Raw genomic sequence first — 15,795 nt, 5'->3', positions numbered from 1 at the left:
CCAAGACAGATGTAGAAGAAAAAGTAGAAATGAAAGAGAGGAAAGACTTTGAAAAATCTAATTGCAATTGTTATGCCCTAAATTTTCAGCCAAAATTTATTCCCAGTCCGACATGCCAAGTCCACAGAATTGTCTTAAAATTTGTAAAATTAGATTTCTTTAAAGTACTTAAAATGCAAGTGAGTTTCAACTTTGGTGAATCTAGATAGAGATGCCTGAAATTATCTGAATTTTTAAAAAAAGAAAGTAGTTAAGTGAAAACGTTTCAAGTCTGTAATCAATGAGAATGTTTTTGAGAACTGATTTAAGAATATAGAGGGGTAAAAATCACTACATAATAAATAAAAACTTTGGCATCAATATCAGAGAACAGAGTGAATAATGACATTAAACTTTGCAGTTCTGCTTCACTTTCTTTCACATAAATGATGTATTTACAAACGAAGATAAATGTAAAAAAAAAAACCAAACCGCCAACTAAACGAAAAATCATGCTGTATTAGAAGACTTTGCAGTGGAATGTGCTATTTCAAGCTTGGTACATGCCGTGAATACCAAGATAAAATAATCTGTTCGGCGTAGTGAAGTTTGAGTACTTTTTGTCTCACTGGAGTAACAACTGTTGCAGGCAGAGGAGAAAAAAACAATTCCCACCTATGCCTCCACTACATGATACATGAGGAGATGGAGAGGGTTAAAAGGACAGACAGAAAAGCAGGTATCTCGTTTATTTTTGAACTGTTTGACAAATACTGGTTTCCCTGAAGTGCCTGTTTTGAGGACTGATCCTCCTCTCACCCCAGGAGCAGTAGCAAAACTGAGCCCAGACACAGGACATCCTGCTTCAGCTGCGCAGCCACTCCTGGAGGTTCATGCAAGGACTCAACTCATACTTGCACGTGCACAGTAGTTACAAGATCCCTATGGCTTTATTACCCTGAGGCCTCCTCTTCAGTATGTCAGTATACTCCTAACCTGCAGCCACCTTGTTTTTTGAACATTTACATTTTTATGAAAAATCAAGAACAGGAGACATTTGTGACGAGCAAAAGCAGAGGGGATATCCGCCACCCATCCATTCCCTTCTGACAATTTTCTCTCCAGCCTCCACCACATTTTTCCTTAACTGTGTTGGGGCAAAGAGGTGGGAGTGAGGGAATAAAAGCATTCCTGCATGTCCGGAGGAAACAAAATAGATAAAGGGGGAAAGTGAAAGGGGAGGGGAAGAGTGACCAGGGACTTGAACTGCCAGTGAAACGATCCAGTCCTCCTATTCAGATAATAGTTAACTCGGGGTTAAAGAGTAATACCCAGGCAAAGCACTGTATAAATGGCCCAGGCAAGCCGAATGTATGTGAAGTGCCTCCTGCTGCCCAGGCCGCCGAGCTGCCCTCTCCCGGCCCCTGCTCACCGGCATGAGTGGCCTGCGGTGCGCGCCGTGCCGCGGCTCGCTCCCGGCGCTGCTGCTCTCGGCGCTGCTGCTGCTGCCGGGCGCTCGCCTCGCCCGCGGCGCGCATCCCGTACTCTGCGCCCCCTGCATCCCGGAGAGGCTCGCTCTGTGTCCGCCTGTCCCGCCCGACTGCCCGGAGGCTGCCCGGCAGCCGGGCTGCAACTGCTGCCAGATCTGCGCCCTCGGGCCAGGGCAGCCCTGTGGGGTCTACACCGCCCGCTGCCGCCTGGGGCTCCGCTGCCACGTCCCGGCGGGGGAGCCCCGGCCCCTCTCCGCCCTCATCCAGGGGCACGGGACGTGCTTGCCCACCAGGGAGGTCGGAAGGATGGGCACGGAAGAGCCGGCAGGTACCGCGCCATCGGGTCCCCGCTCCGCGCAGCCTCACGGGCCGGGTCGGGAGCTGCGCGCCGGGCGCTGCGGGACAGCCCTCGCCGAGGGCAGCCGGGGTAATCGGCAGAGCGACGCGCCGCACCTGGAAACGGCGCTGCGGGCTCTGGGAGCCAGAAGCTGGGAACAATGAGCGAAGTTAGGCAGGCGTCTGAGAAATAGGGAGGCTAGAATGCACTTTCCAGGGAAACGTGCTTTACCCTGTTCGAGGTGAGGTGCATCCTGGTGCTTGGCCTAAGATGTTCGTCACAAGCTGGCATGCTACAGTCTGAAAGCATGAAAACTCTAAAGCGTAGTTATGGGACAATGTAGAATAGCTACAATAAAGTATCTGGGAGGGTGCAGACAGTTTTTCATCAGTAGTAGACAGTAGCTGCAGTAGGACAAATGTTTTATATGCTTTGGTGATGTCCATCTCTAAAAGTCATGATAGAGCATGAAAAGGCTTTGTGCCTTGTTCATTTGTTCATTTCAGGTGCAAAATGTACCTGGAGTAGTGGAGTGCTAGCCAAATTATCCTGAGTCAAAATGGCTTCTCAAGCATCTTAGACTATATGATGGGCAGGAATTTCTTCAGTGTTATTTTTATCATTTTCAAAATATTATTATTATTATTATTATTATTTCCATCATCACTACTGCTATGTCCATGAAGTGGTGATTAAGGTAACTCGGTAGCATTACAAAACATCATCATTGATTCAAAATAACAGTAGCCATTAGTAGAAGTAAATGGAGTTTCTCTTGTACTTGAAGGGATGGGGGAGGCAGAGAACAGTGACTAAACAGCGTATTTAGGCTACCTACATTTAATTTGATTTGATTCTTTCCAGAGTTTGCTTGCTTCATTCCTTCCTTTCTTTCTTTCTTCCTTTCTTTCTCTCCTCAATTTCTCTTCATTTTTTCTTGAACATTGTCAAAGGGTGTTTTTTTAGTCCATTGCCTGTTTAAAACCTTGATCTAGCATGTAATTTAGACTCATAAAAAAATTATCCTATGATGAATTGCCTGCAGTTCCAGAGAGCTTCTGTTGCTTTCAGTGGAAGAGTTCACACATGCTGATTTAGGCACTGGCATGAAGGCCGTGATCAGGCAGAACCAAATATTTTCTGCCAGTCCTTTGCTGTTTGGTGTAATGCAGGCCAGCATGAGCTACTTCTGGCTCCTGTGAATTGCTACCCCTTTTTATTTATGAGACAAGAACAAAGTACAGGATACCATGGGATGAGGTCTTGACCATTTCCTCTCATGAATAAAACCAGAAATACATCACACTGACAAAAATCTAAATTCATTACAAGCTTAACTTCAGTGTTTTCTCATTTAGCCAAGTTTTTACAATCCATTGTAGTCAAGATGGTGTTTTTTCACCTCTAACAGACTGGCTGCAGCTTCATCTTTGGGACTGAAGTAATTTTGAAGGATCATAAAATAACCAACTTGTTAGAGAATAGCTGCTGAGCCCTTCTATGAATTTATTACCAAAGTATAATTTGCTATGCTGCACATGTAATTTATTCCTACAGGAATAAATTCCTAAATAAATTCCTACTGTAATGGATCTGTCTTAGATATTACTCTTTTTTACCTTTTAGTTGATCTTTCTCTTCACCTGTTTAAACTTTGAGAAATAAATGCAAAATTTCACTGAAGATGTTCACCTTAGTATCATTCATTTCCAGATTCTATAGAACCTGATGATATGCCTTTGGAAAGCACTGAAATAACACAGGATCAGCTGCTGAACTATCAGTTGATGTTTCCCATAGGCCAGGATAAATCCATTCCCTGGAATTCCATCACTGCATATGAAAATATGAAAGCGAAGAGAATATCTGAACTCAAGAAATGGAAAGAGCAGGTGGGTTTTCTTTGTAAAACTTTCAGAGACCATTTCAGTAGAGCCTCACAAAAAAATTCTAGCAGCAACATTGAGATGTCAGTATTTTGAATAGCTGGCAAACCAACTTTTGTAATGTTCTCATCAGATGCTTGAGGAACAGACAACATGTCTGGAGAGATAATAACAGGTGTGCATCAGGTGTATCCTACACAGACTTCATGTAGGGGCTGAATGTTTCACCATATTTATGATCAGATTATAACCTGGCCCCTTAATTTACAGGAATCTATGTTATATTCTTGGACTCCTTTTTTGTTTTAGTTAAGAAAAGACATTTGTCACTGGTCCAACACACAGTGAAGTAAAAGGGAGTCCTTCCATGTAGTTATTGATAAAATACCAATGGGGAAAAAAAAAAAAAAAGTGATTCTCTCTGATCACAAGGAAACACTATTAAGTACATTCATGAAGAAAGACAAAAAGCTCAACAATTCAAGTGGAGTTAACACTGCAAAATCCTAATGGGTAATGAGGGCGTAGGGCCTTCGCAAGCAGGTTTGTGTTCCACTTGAGGGCACCAAAGAACCACGGTTAGGCCAGTCCCAGGCAGCAGCACTGCTGCATTATGGAGCTGGCTTAGTTGGGCAGCACAGAAACCTGGGCTCGTTATGGTCACCGACAAAATGGATAAGAAAAAATATAATAATCACAACCCTACCTTAGGAAGTTTCATTCCATATCCAGAATGGGATTTAATCACTGATTTAGTTTGAAGTGTTATGCACATGTGCTATTTGCCGCAGTTCTGATTTTTAGGACTTTTGCTTTTCTCACCCAGAGCCACAGATAAACCCACAGACTGGAATATGACAACTTATACGAGAGGATAATATGGGGAGGTTTTGCAAAAGCAGAGGTTATGTTTTCACTCAAAAGTAGAAATATTTTTTCAGTCACTTTTCCTTTCTTGTACCGATTAAAAGTTTTAGGTACTATTGATGTACAGAAATTGTGACTTTGAAATAGAGAGCCAGCAACTTGTGCAAACAGTGAATATTGCAAACATTTCTTCATTCGCAGTTCCAAGAACTGTGGGGTTTGGTCCCAGAGCTACAGAATTCTCCATGTTGCTTTGGCAACAGTTCTGTCCTGTACAAAAGATAACATTCAGATGTTTGTTCTTGCACCATCTATCAATGTCTTGCACCTATACTCCATATATCAACAGAGCACAAGGGTGCAGCAACCTGGAAAATGTGACCAACCTCACGTACCAGTCTTCCAACATCTACTTCCCCATAACAGGAGAGACTGTAACCTCAGGACTAAAATCCCCATATTTATGAGAACAGAAAAAAACCCTCAAAGAATAAAAACAAAGGTCTGAATGCAACACCAGAGTTTTCTGGCTGTGCTCCTACTAAAAGAAGAAAAACTACATGCAAAACAGTCTAGTGCAGACTTTATGCCTAATAAATATTTTCAGCTTTTTACTGTCTATATTCTGATCTCCTTTTGTGTAGCTGACCTCCTTGTGATTTTGGTATTCTTGCAGGGTCCTTGTCAGAAGGAGCTCTACAGAGCCCTATATAAATTGGTGAAGGCTCAGCAGAGAAGCAGAGGGGAGATTTACAAATTTTACTTGCCCAACTGCAACAAGAATGGATTTTACCACAGCAAACAGGTGCGTGCCTTTTTCCTCCTCTCTGCTCACAGCAGTGCTGTGACTAGCCTGATACAGCCAACACTTTCACAGTCCTCTGCTCCCAAACTCACAAGTTTGCAGCAGGTTGTGAAAACTGGAATACTTAATAGCGAAAGCAGATGGTTTGTCCTTCTCTTCAAGGTGAGCTGCATGCCAGTGGCTGTCAGCAATAGAGGCAGGAGTATTTTCCCTTCAGAGAACAGGTGCACTCAAAGCTTTTTCCAAAATATTTTAACCCTGTCTGCTCCCATGTACTTGATTGCTTAGCATATCTTTAGTTGACATTAATTCATAATATCTGCCATACTACCGGCCAAAACCCATTGAATATATAACAATCACTATGTAAAAAGTGGGCTCTTAGCTCACAGACAGTGGAAAACTTACATAGACAGTGAAAAAAAACCTCTTTGGAGCAAAATTAACCTTCTGAAAGCCTAACAAAAATACTGATTTGTGCCACCTGTGGATTAGGTTATTTGCTCATTCCCATTATACTCTCAAAAAAATCTATTGCAAGTTACAGTGAGAATAATCTGCAAAACTAACTAAAGCTCTGAAACTCAAGCCACAGCCTGTAAACACAGGTTGTGCACACAAATTTTGTAGATCTGCATAAACCTGTCACCAAGACTCTTTGGTTTTAGGCACGGAATCACAGTGTGACTCATGAACACTGTGACCTGGGTTCTAATCAAGTGCAAACAGAAACCTGTTTAAGCCTCTCCTCAAGAAAAAAACAAAAACATACTACCTTATTTGTCTCCTTGTGTGAAGAGGCACAATTCAATCACTGCTCTCACCCTATGAGATTGTATATTCTGCCATACTTGCACTTCTCACACTGGCACTGAAAGATATTGCTGTTTTCTACTGCTGTTTACCAAGGACTGGACAGTTTAAATCTGAACTTGCTCTTGTGATAGCTGAGCTAAGGTCTTGGTTCCCTAATCAAGTGTGTTTTTTAGAGGCTCTGCAGGCCACTGCATTCAAAACAAGCTTGTGCATGGCAGGTCTCCACCTTCTGATCCTAATTCTGTCCAACATCTCTATGATGGCAGTACCTTACAGGTAATCTTACAGTTACTTATTGTGATTTTTTTTTTTCTAATAATATACTAGTGTGAAACTTCACTGGATGGAGAATCTGCTGTATGCTGGTGTGTCTATCCAAAAAACGGTAGAAGAATTCCTGGATCTCCAGAAATTAAAGGAGACCCAGAATGCCAACAGCATGTCAGCTCACAAGAAAAAAACTAAACTCCAAGGTTTTTCACATCATATTTTCTGTGGGGCCTGTTATAGTCAGGAACCATTCCAGTCAGGAGCCATTTCATTAAGGTAGTCTTGTGCACCTGATTTTGAGTGTATGAGTAACGCCATAAAATAACATTTTTACCGCACTGAGATTGCCTACATGTTGAAGTGACAAATGCAAGCAACTGCAAGATTAAATCCTATAATCTTGTATATTTTGTTTGTATAACATTATATACATGTGTAAAGCTGATGAATTATTTATTGTGCACTGCATGTATTTTTGTCTCTATGTGTTGTTACTAATTTATATTCTCAAACACTTCAAAACTTTATATTTAAATACTTAATATTATTGAGCTTAAATATATGCATCACCTTGGAGGAATGTTGCAACTTGAGACTACAAATGGCATAGCTATTGGGAAAAAATGGCTTGTAAACTTGCATTTTTGTACTACGTATTTATAGATGCAAAAGTGAACTTTAAAAAATAGTTTTCAGTAGAAAGCATGCTTAGAAACTTATTTTAAACCTGTTTTGTAAACATATTATGTTACTTTTGCACCTCTGTTTCAATGCCAAGCTGTTTCTTAAAAAAAACTATATACTGAAGTTCCTGATGAGATAGTATTTGTATCTCTTTTTTTAACATGTGCACTGGATAAATGGCAAAACACAATATGATATCCTGCACCACCTTTGACAGGTGTAAGTCATTCATAATATTGACAATATTATTTAAAATGAGCTATTAAAAGTCTTCTGCTCTGCCCTTGTCTCTTGTTTTCTGCGAGTTTCCCTTTGAAAGTCTGACCTCAGCAGGAAAACAGGCAAAAGACTTGCAATCTGCCTCCTGAATGCCATGCTCATTTTACCTTCAAAGAGTTTCCTTCATTTGGTCTTCCTGCCCCATTCCCCTAGGCCTGTCCTCTCCTCGAGTCCCAGCTGTGCCATGCAAGCCTCTGCCTTGGGCAAAACAGCAGCCTCCAAGGGAAGTTATTAAAAAATTTTCTGGATAGGAAAGCTGGATACCTTTCTCCACTCAAAAGCCCAAGGCAGCAGTATTAGTACATTTACAACATCAAGACTAGAAAGAGCCATTTCCTGCACAGAAAGTCAGAGGTTATAAAAAGGAGGCTGGGAAAAACCCAGCCTGACACTTTTTTTTCTAAAAGTAGAGAAGAGGGTACTCTTGGCTTGGGATATGGTCCATTTCCCTACCGTACTTGTTCCTTTGACTTAGTGATTGCAGAGAAAAAGAGAATGCAAGTGACTGCCATTCTGGCTTAAAGTTGATTTTGTCCATGGAGAAACTGATGTGAGAGTAAACAAGTCCCACAGTTGAAAACAGTCAGCATCAACCCTTCCTATAAAAACAGCTGGGGAGAAGAGTGACACCATTTTCTAAGTCTAGCAGAAATGAAAGCCTAAAATCCTCCTGCCATTTCTTGGCACAAACTTTGAGTTTTAAATGGGAGAGGGAAGCTGCTTGTTGAAACTGCAAAGTGAAAGCGTGGAGATCTCTGCTGTCCCTGTCATATTTCTGTGGCTTCATACTGTGCTTGCTGACTGTGTTGGCTGTATCTGCATGCCAATGTCCGCCAATCCGATGGAGGTCTATTAAACCACTCTAGATTTAAAAGTAGGGATATACTACTGACCTCTTTTGTGAAGTCTTTTGAGATCTTCCCAAGGAAAGCACTACATAAAAGCAGTCAATGGTATTGGTATTGTAAGTAACTAATGTCTGTAATGACCTACTGTGAGACCTGGCTAAAACTGTGTTACAGTACCACATTCACTATGTCCAAATGCTTGGCAGTCGCTGTATCAAAATAATGAAGAAGCAGCAAGTTTTGGAGTCCTTTTCAGGGAATCTACTCAGCACTGAACAATTGTCATGGCATTGCTAAGGGAAAATGGTGAAGAAAGAAGGGGAAATCAAAGCCTCACAGCTACAGCACACTCTTATGAGTACTCCGACTGCTCTCACCCCATAGACCTTGTGCAAAGGTTTATCTCTAAAGAGCAGAAATTGATTCTTTTTGTTATATATATAGGGGAAGAATTCATAGTTTATTTAATAATAGCATTTAATAATGCTATTCTGGACTATTATTTAATAATAGTCCAGAATAGCAATCCAGTGGACAGCTACTTCCAGTGTTTTGCAGGGTGGAAGGTTCCAATCCTAGCTGAAAAAAATTGGAGTTTTCAGTGGAGATAGGGGTTTAGGAGATACTCTTTCCTCTAATTGTTAAGTACCAGAAGCAGAAGTTACTTTACACAACATTCAGGAATGACTGGTCAATTTCTAAGAAGTTTTTAGCCCCTTACTTACCACTGTAAGTAGCAGGGGAGGAGTGCCTCCTTATCTGCAATCTGGCCTCCTAATGACATCTTGCCAGGACTCACCAGGACAGACATCTTCTCAGCTGCTCTGGTATGAGCTGTCTGACTAGGACCAGATTCTTCCATATACTGGGATTAGGACTAATGCAAGGAAGCAAAGCAGGCGAATTTTATCTTCCCTATAAAAATGCTGCCAGGAACTTGGACTACATTTACACCACAGATGACACATCTTGCTTTTGTCCTAATTTTTTATGATCAGCTTCAAATATCAGGGTGAAAAATGAAAGGTTTTCAGTTTTAATTTGCTTTTTTTTTCTGTTTGTGGAGCAGTTGATTTTGTTGTTTTGGTGGGATTTGGGTTTTTTGTGTGATTGTTGTTTTGATAGTTTTCCTTTCCTTTCCTTTCCTTTCCTTTCCTTTCCTTTCCTTTTCCTTTCCTTTCCTTTCCTTTCCTTTCCTTATCCTTTCCTTTCCTTTCCTTTCCTTTCCTTTCCTTTCCTTTCCTTTTCCTTTCCTTTCCTTTCCTTTCCTTTCCTTTCCTTCTCCTTTCCTTTCCTTTCCCTTCCTTTCCTTTCCTTTCCTTTCCTTTCCTTTTCCTTTCCTTTCCTTTCCTTTCCTTTCCTTTCCTTTCCTTTCCTTTCCTTTCCTTTTCCTTTCCTTTCCTTTCCTTTCCTTTCCTTTCCTTTCCTTTCCTTTCCTTTCCTTTCCTTTCCTTTCATGTGCCAGCTGACAGTGCTGGCTTCAGTGTGTGCCTGCCACAATGGTTCTTTCTGTGCTGACAAGCCAAGCCTGGTGGGAATGAGTGGGCAAACAAGGAAGGTGCCACAGGATACTCAGCAGCTTGGGTCACCTGGTGTTTAGCTGGATTGTAAAGGGTATGTACTGATCCTTGTTATTTCCACTCCGTCCTTTCATATTCACTTGCATTCCTCCTACTCTACCTAAAAAGAAATCAGTTGGTGGGAAGGTCTCTGATGAGCATCTGTGATGTTTGGTTCACGTCATGTGAGAACCCTACTTACCCAGTTTGTACTTCTTCATGCAAAAACCCCTGTCAGGTTTGCTGCAGCAGAGTTTTTTCCAGCCATGCCTCCTCCTGCCCATGGCTTAATGCTAGCTACAAAATGCTCATGGCACAGAAATGAGGTCACTGTCCTCTGAGGTCACTTCATTTTCTACCCACCATTTCCCCCAAAGCTGTCCAAAGACAACCAAAAGTCCCCTGGTATTGGGCTGTGCTCATCCTGAGCCAGTTCTGCTCATTGCTTTAGTGTACAGCAGAGACACGTTTATATCAGCTAGAACTGGCAGAAAGTGAGGGGAGAGAAAGGAAGAGAGAAAGAAAATGGTGGTGAAGGGCAGCCAACCCTAACACTGAAAGCTTATCAACATCTCTGTCACTTCTCTACCATAAGAACACATGCTTTGGAAAAGAAAAACTTAGTCAGGGAACAGCTTCCTGCAGACACAGTCCAAAATGCAACAGGTATTAAGCACATGAAAATTTAGCCTTTTACTTTACAAACAAACATATTCCTTTGATCTTGCACTTGCTAATGTGAGTCTTAAACAGAGAAAAAAAATGAAAGGTAAATGGAAAATGCATCATTATATAGTTTCCTTTCCTCAGGAAGAAGAAAAGTGGGATGAAAAGGAATGGCACATGGCAGAGACTTGTCACAGGATTTAATGCATTTCTGGAAAGCATTCAGCTCCCATTGCACTAGATATTACAAGGGAACCCTAAAAATGCCAAACCAGGGTTTTTTTCTCAGAAGTAAAGATGCTTGTGCTTTACCGGCAGTCTAACAGCACTGACATTTCAGAATTATGTTATTATTCTACACACATCATTGCTTTGCTATTGCAGAACAACCCCAATGTCTAACTCTCGCTCAAGCCATAATAATGATAACTAATAATAATAACAATAATACACTAAAAATAAAATGATAAAGAAAAAATGCCTTTAAAAATATCCAAACTACTCACTAGCCTCTCTAATCATGCTGCAAATTGAGTGGCCAAGTTCTATGTGTATCTCTAGACAACACTTTTGATGTTGGTCTACTTTTCCTCAGCTATCACTCCACTGATAAGCCAGCAACCTACACAGTCTCTCCAGGCTGCACTGAAGACAGGTCTCAAGTGTTTTCTGTTTGCTGACACATTTCACATTTATGGACCAATTGCTACGGTACATTGCATGGAGAATTGGGCAGATATCCAGACTGCACAGGAAAATGGGACATGAGCATCTTAACAAACACCTAATTGTGTTTGACTCTTTGAGATTTGGGTAGGTGGTATATATTGAGTAACAGTAGCAGAGTTGGTGCAAGTGGAAGGTTTCTCTTACTGACATATCACCCTATATTACCTAGTCATCTTTAGGTGAAAGGTGGGAGGGGACAAAGAAGGAAAGGACTTGTTTGGAATAGTTGCTTTGTTCTGTATTACCAGTAAGTAAGTACCAAAAAAACCAGCAGTGGAGCAGGAGCCCATACATACCAGCACTTACACTCTAAGTAATGAAAATAGCTCTGCCAACAAACAAAGGCTTTTTTTTCCGTTTTTCTCCTCCCTTGACTTACAACCACCCTCAGAGAGTGAAGTTCATCTGCAAGGAAGCTACTGTGAGGGTAGCAGGGAAAGAGGCAGCATCCCATGAGAAAGATATGGGAGCAAGGTGCTTGTGGATGTTACAGTAAGGTTAAATGAATAAATTTAAATTTAGTCCATTCCAGATCATGGCTGTTTTATTTGAAAAAGTTTCTGCTCATCTTTTCAGACTCCTTCTTGGATTATCAAGTCTAAGTGACAGCATGGGCAGCCCAGCAGAGACAAGGGCACACAAGGGAAGCCAGGGGCTTTGCACATGCTTGACTCCTTGCTGCTTCCTTATCTGCCACATTTTCCATCAGGGGCCAGTGCCTGACTAACAGACACAGATCTTCCAGCACAGCCTTTGTGCTGCAGTTCTGCTATGCTGACCACAGCATAAGCACTCTTCCTCTTGCTCTCAGTCTCCTCCAACTGAGACATAAGCTAAAAAAGAGAAGCCTATTTGTGCCTATACTGAGGCTTTTATTTGCATAATTATGCAAATAGTGACATGTAATTTTTTCTTTCTCTTACTGACAGTGCTTTGGAGTTCATCAGGCTGATGTGGAGATGCTGAGGTTCTTTGGAAAAGCATCTTAGTGTGGGATGTCTGTGGAGGTCAAAGTGTCGTTATTGTTTTAAGGATGGCGTGGAAATATTGATATGACTCCCAGCTTATTTAGCAAAGATGAGAGCATTCTTTATTCTTCAAAATCCTCTTTCATAGACAGTTCCAAAAGAGTAAAGGTTCATTGGTTAGAAAACCAACACAAGACCATCATTGGACAGTCTCTTGGGTCAGAAAATGGAACCAAAAATGTGTATTCTATTTTCATCTGTTGAAACCTGTTGGGGGATATTGTTCTTCTCTCTTCCTGCACCCATCCTCCTCCTCTGAGGGACATCACCTGTGAATGGGCCATTCAAGGCCTCTCACATGACTGATAAGATTACTTCAACCCACTGTGAGATGCTCCACTCAGCGGGAGGAGCCAAAGCCTTTCCACCAACATAAAACCTGCAACCCCAAACACTACTGCAGCTGCTTTTCTACTGAATTCTCAGACGAAGACCAGACCCATCTTGGAAACACTGGACCCTTTGTTCTACAGGATCATCTCTACTCCAGAGAACAACATCTGTTACTCCAGAAAGACTTATTTGGACTTTCAACACCCTGACAACAGGGTGTCAGGTAGTATCTCTGACCCTGCCAGGGTTTTCTAGGACTTTTGTTTGGTTTGCTTGTTTGTGGTTTTGTACTACTGCATTTGTATTTTTTCTTTTTTTTTAATATTCCTAGTAAACAACTGTTATTCCTATTCCCATATTTTTGCCTGAAAGCTCCTAATTGCAAAATTGTAATAATTTGGAAGGAGGGGGGGTTTTACACTCTCCATTCCAAGGGAAACTTCAGTTTTCCATGACAAATACTTGTCTTTCCAAACCAAGACAGACAGTTAGGAACAATACTCCTCGACCGTCTCTTCCAAGTAAACAACAAGTTAGACAAACACCACCTGCAAAGGTTGTTTTCCCTCTCCAAGGACTGTTTTTCCTCATAGTTTCTCAGGCCCATATGAGAATGTTATGTGACTGTTTCACAGAGGCACTGTGCTGCTACCTGATTTCTCACATTCAGCATCTACAGCCAAGAGCAAACGGTGCTATAATAATCATCTTTCATATTTTTTCTTTGCCTACAGTTTCTGTTTATTGCTGCTTTGGCAGCTGAGCCCTTACCATTTAGCCCCACCAAGGGAACAGAAAAAGATCAGCAACATATTACTGGCAGGTTGATAACAGCAGCTGTAGAAATGTATGGCAGAATCTGAAGGCTGAAGGTTGTGTGCAGTACCCCTGTGATAAAACAATAATCAACTGTCCAAGCTCAGTTAGATCTTTTTTACTGAGTGCAAATTACATGATACATGGTAGACATAGGAAACAAGTTTCACCTTGAATATTCTTGATATGGCATAAGCAGGCGAAAACAACCTCCGGTCTCCAGTTGCACGGAGTGAGGGAAATGCACAGAACCTGGCTCTCGTAAGCAAGTCCCTCCACTACTCCACTTTTGGAGGGAGTTACCACAAACAGCTATGGGAAGCAGTATTTTTCTTTAGAGCTTTTCAGATTAGGAGATTTTTCTTCATGAAACGTCAGCTTCCTTCTGCAGAGATAATTTTGCTACCTTTCTTTCCATCCCCACTCATTGAGAGAACAGTGGGGTAAAACAAGCCTTGATAGAGAAAGGCTCTTAAAGAATTTGGATAGGTCAGCAGAAGTGAAAAGCCAGGATGCATACAGCAGCAGGACATGAATTCTGCAAGGATAAACTGAGATTTGGAGCATTAACCTCTGCTTTTGCTAATACCTGGTCTCCATTTTATTTTTTCAGCAGCAACAGTCTGCCTTGAAGTCAATTGCATTTTTTAACATATGTACAGGGTAAAAGCAAAAAGAAAGCTTTTTTCAATAGGATTTTCTGTAAGGCTGGTATATATGCTTCTACTTCTGCAAAATCTGAACTGGAAGTAAACAAAATGCAGTTTTAAAACTAAAACTTCTGGTGAACAACAAATTTGTACTACTTGCCATTTTCCCAGAAAATTTTCTTTCGGGCAAAAATTGTAACATTTTCTCAATCGATACATTGCATAGTGTAGACAATCTCACATGCTGGAACTTGGGACACCAAACTGCTACTGATTGGCTCATATATGCATTGGCTCAAAGGATGGTTGAGGTTGGAAGGGATCTCTAGAAGTGACCTGGTCCACCCTTCCCAGCTCAAGCAGGGCCACCAGGGAATGGTTGCCTGGGACTGTGTCCAGATGGTTTTTGAGTATTTCCAACGATAGAGACTCCAAAACCAAATGGCTAAATATGTTCTAGTTAGAAGAAGATACCCAGGTCCACAGGACATACTAAAGGACTTCTCTTCTAAAGGCCTTGAACCTAGTTTGCATGCTTACAGATGAAGCTATTACTGATTACAGAAATCTTGTCCTTGGAATACTTGGATATCCTTTTTGGATCTTGTTTTCAGATCTCTCAGGAAGGGGAAGAAAAAAAAAGAAAAAAAAAAAAGTGGGAGTTGGGAAAGAAAAAGGAGCCCTTTCTAATGAGGAAGCAAGCATATTCTTCTGCTAGAAGTTAATAGAATTGAAGGATTTCTAAAGGCACAGCAGGACCACAGAGAAAACAGCTACATATATAAACATTTCATTTTGTATACTAATATGCTTTGGCATCCAGGAAACTTGTTCAGTGCCTTTCATACTTTAAATAAAATTCCTACTGCTAATATGTGAAATCTCTGTGGAGACATCCTTGCTTACACAGTTTGAGAGTGAATTGAGATACACAAAGATGATTTCCCAAATAGTTTAAAAAAACACTACTTAAATTTAGGGCTCAGTTCAACAAGGAATAATACTGTGTATGGTTCCTGTGAAATTTAGTCATAAAAAGTTCAGACTGTACTAAAAATGAATTAATTCTGTAGTTTTGACATTCAATGAAACTTCCTTCCCTCGTGCACAAATAGCTAACACTGCCCTGAAAAGCAGGCATGTCAAAAAGGTGTAAAAGGATATTCTGGGCTCCAAAAACTATAGCACAGCAGACCTATTAAAAAAGGCAACTTTCTCAGAGTTTTTAAGATAATAGAGCTGCCTGCAAGGCAACTTTAATTTGTATTCTGGTCAATTAAAGGAATTTATGCAGCTATTTATCACACCTGTTAAAATAAATAAATACACTCATCTGGGTTACGTATGGTACCCATGTACTGTCTAGAGACAAAACCTGCTCAAGAAGAATTCAGCAAGTTTTGCAGTACATATTTTGACTTTTTATAACACCTTGCCATGCAAATATTTGAGGTGTAAATGTTATAATTTTTTTCTGAGGCTTCTTAATATTAACTTAATTTAAACTAAGACCACCTTAGTTTCTTGAAAGATTTATTAAAATCTAGAAAAAAGCTGAAGAAGTTCACTTAATAAAATACTGAAGCTGAAGACAGTGAAGGCACCAATACATAAGGGATGCTTCTAATGCATTAGTTTCATTTCTGTCACCAAACCCGAAATTCTTCACTCACTGGAGCTCTTAGCAGGGATAATTTCTAACCTGTACCTGGAGGTAACTCTTCTTTCTCTGAACTGATACTGACCCACATAT

The 15,795-nt window shown here is 40.9% G+C and overlaps 1 protein-coding gene and 1 long non-coding RNA gene across 3 annotated transcripts in view; one reads left to right on the top strand and one right to left on the bottom strand.

Moving 5' to 3' along the window:
• LOC134554249 (uncharacterized) overlaps positions 1–15,795 on the bottom strand; it is a 126,899-nt gene that overhangs the window by 87,220 nt on the left and 23,884 nt on the right. The window lies entirely within an intron of this gene.
• On the top strand, positions 1,416–9,439 carry IGFBP1 (insulin like growth factor binding protein 1). Its single transcript, XM_063404734.1, has 4 exons — positions 1,416–1,797; positions 3,520–3,698; positions 5,236–5,364; positions 6,508–9,439. The coding sequence occupies exons 1-4, from the start codon at positions 1,416–1,418 to the stop codon at positions 6,643–6,645; spliced, it is 828 nt and encodes a 275-aa protein (XP_063260804.1). The 3' UTR covers positions 6,646–9,439.

The sequence above is a fragment of the Prinia subflava genome, chromosome 1 (assembly GCF_021018805.1).
Source record: "Prinia subflava isolate CZ2003 ecotype Zambia chromosome 1, Cam_Psub_1.2, whole genome shotgun sequence".
NCBI classification, from domain to species: Eukaryota; Metazoa; Chordata; class Aves; order Passeriformes; family Cisticolidae; genus Prinia; species Prinia subflava.
Note: the sequence above shows the minus strand (reverse complement) of the source record. Positions and strands in the feature narration are given on the sequence as shown.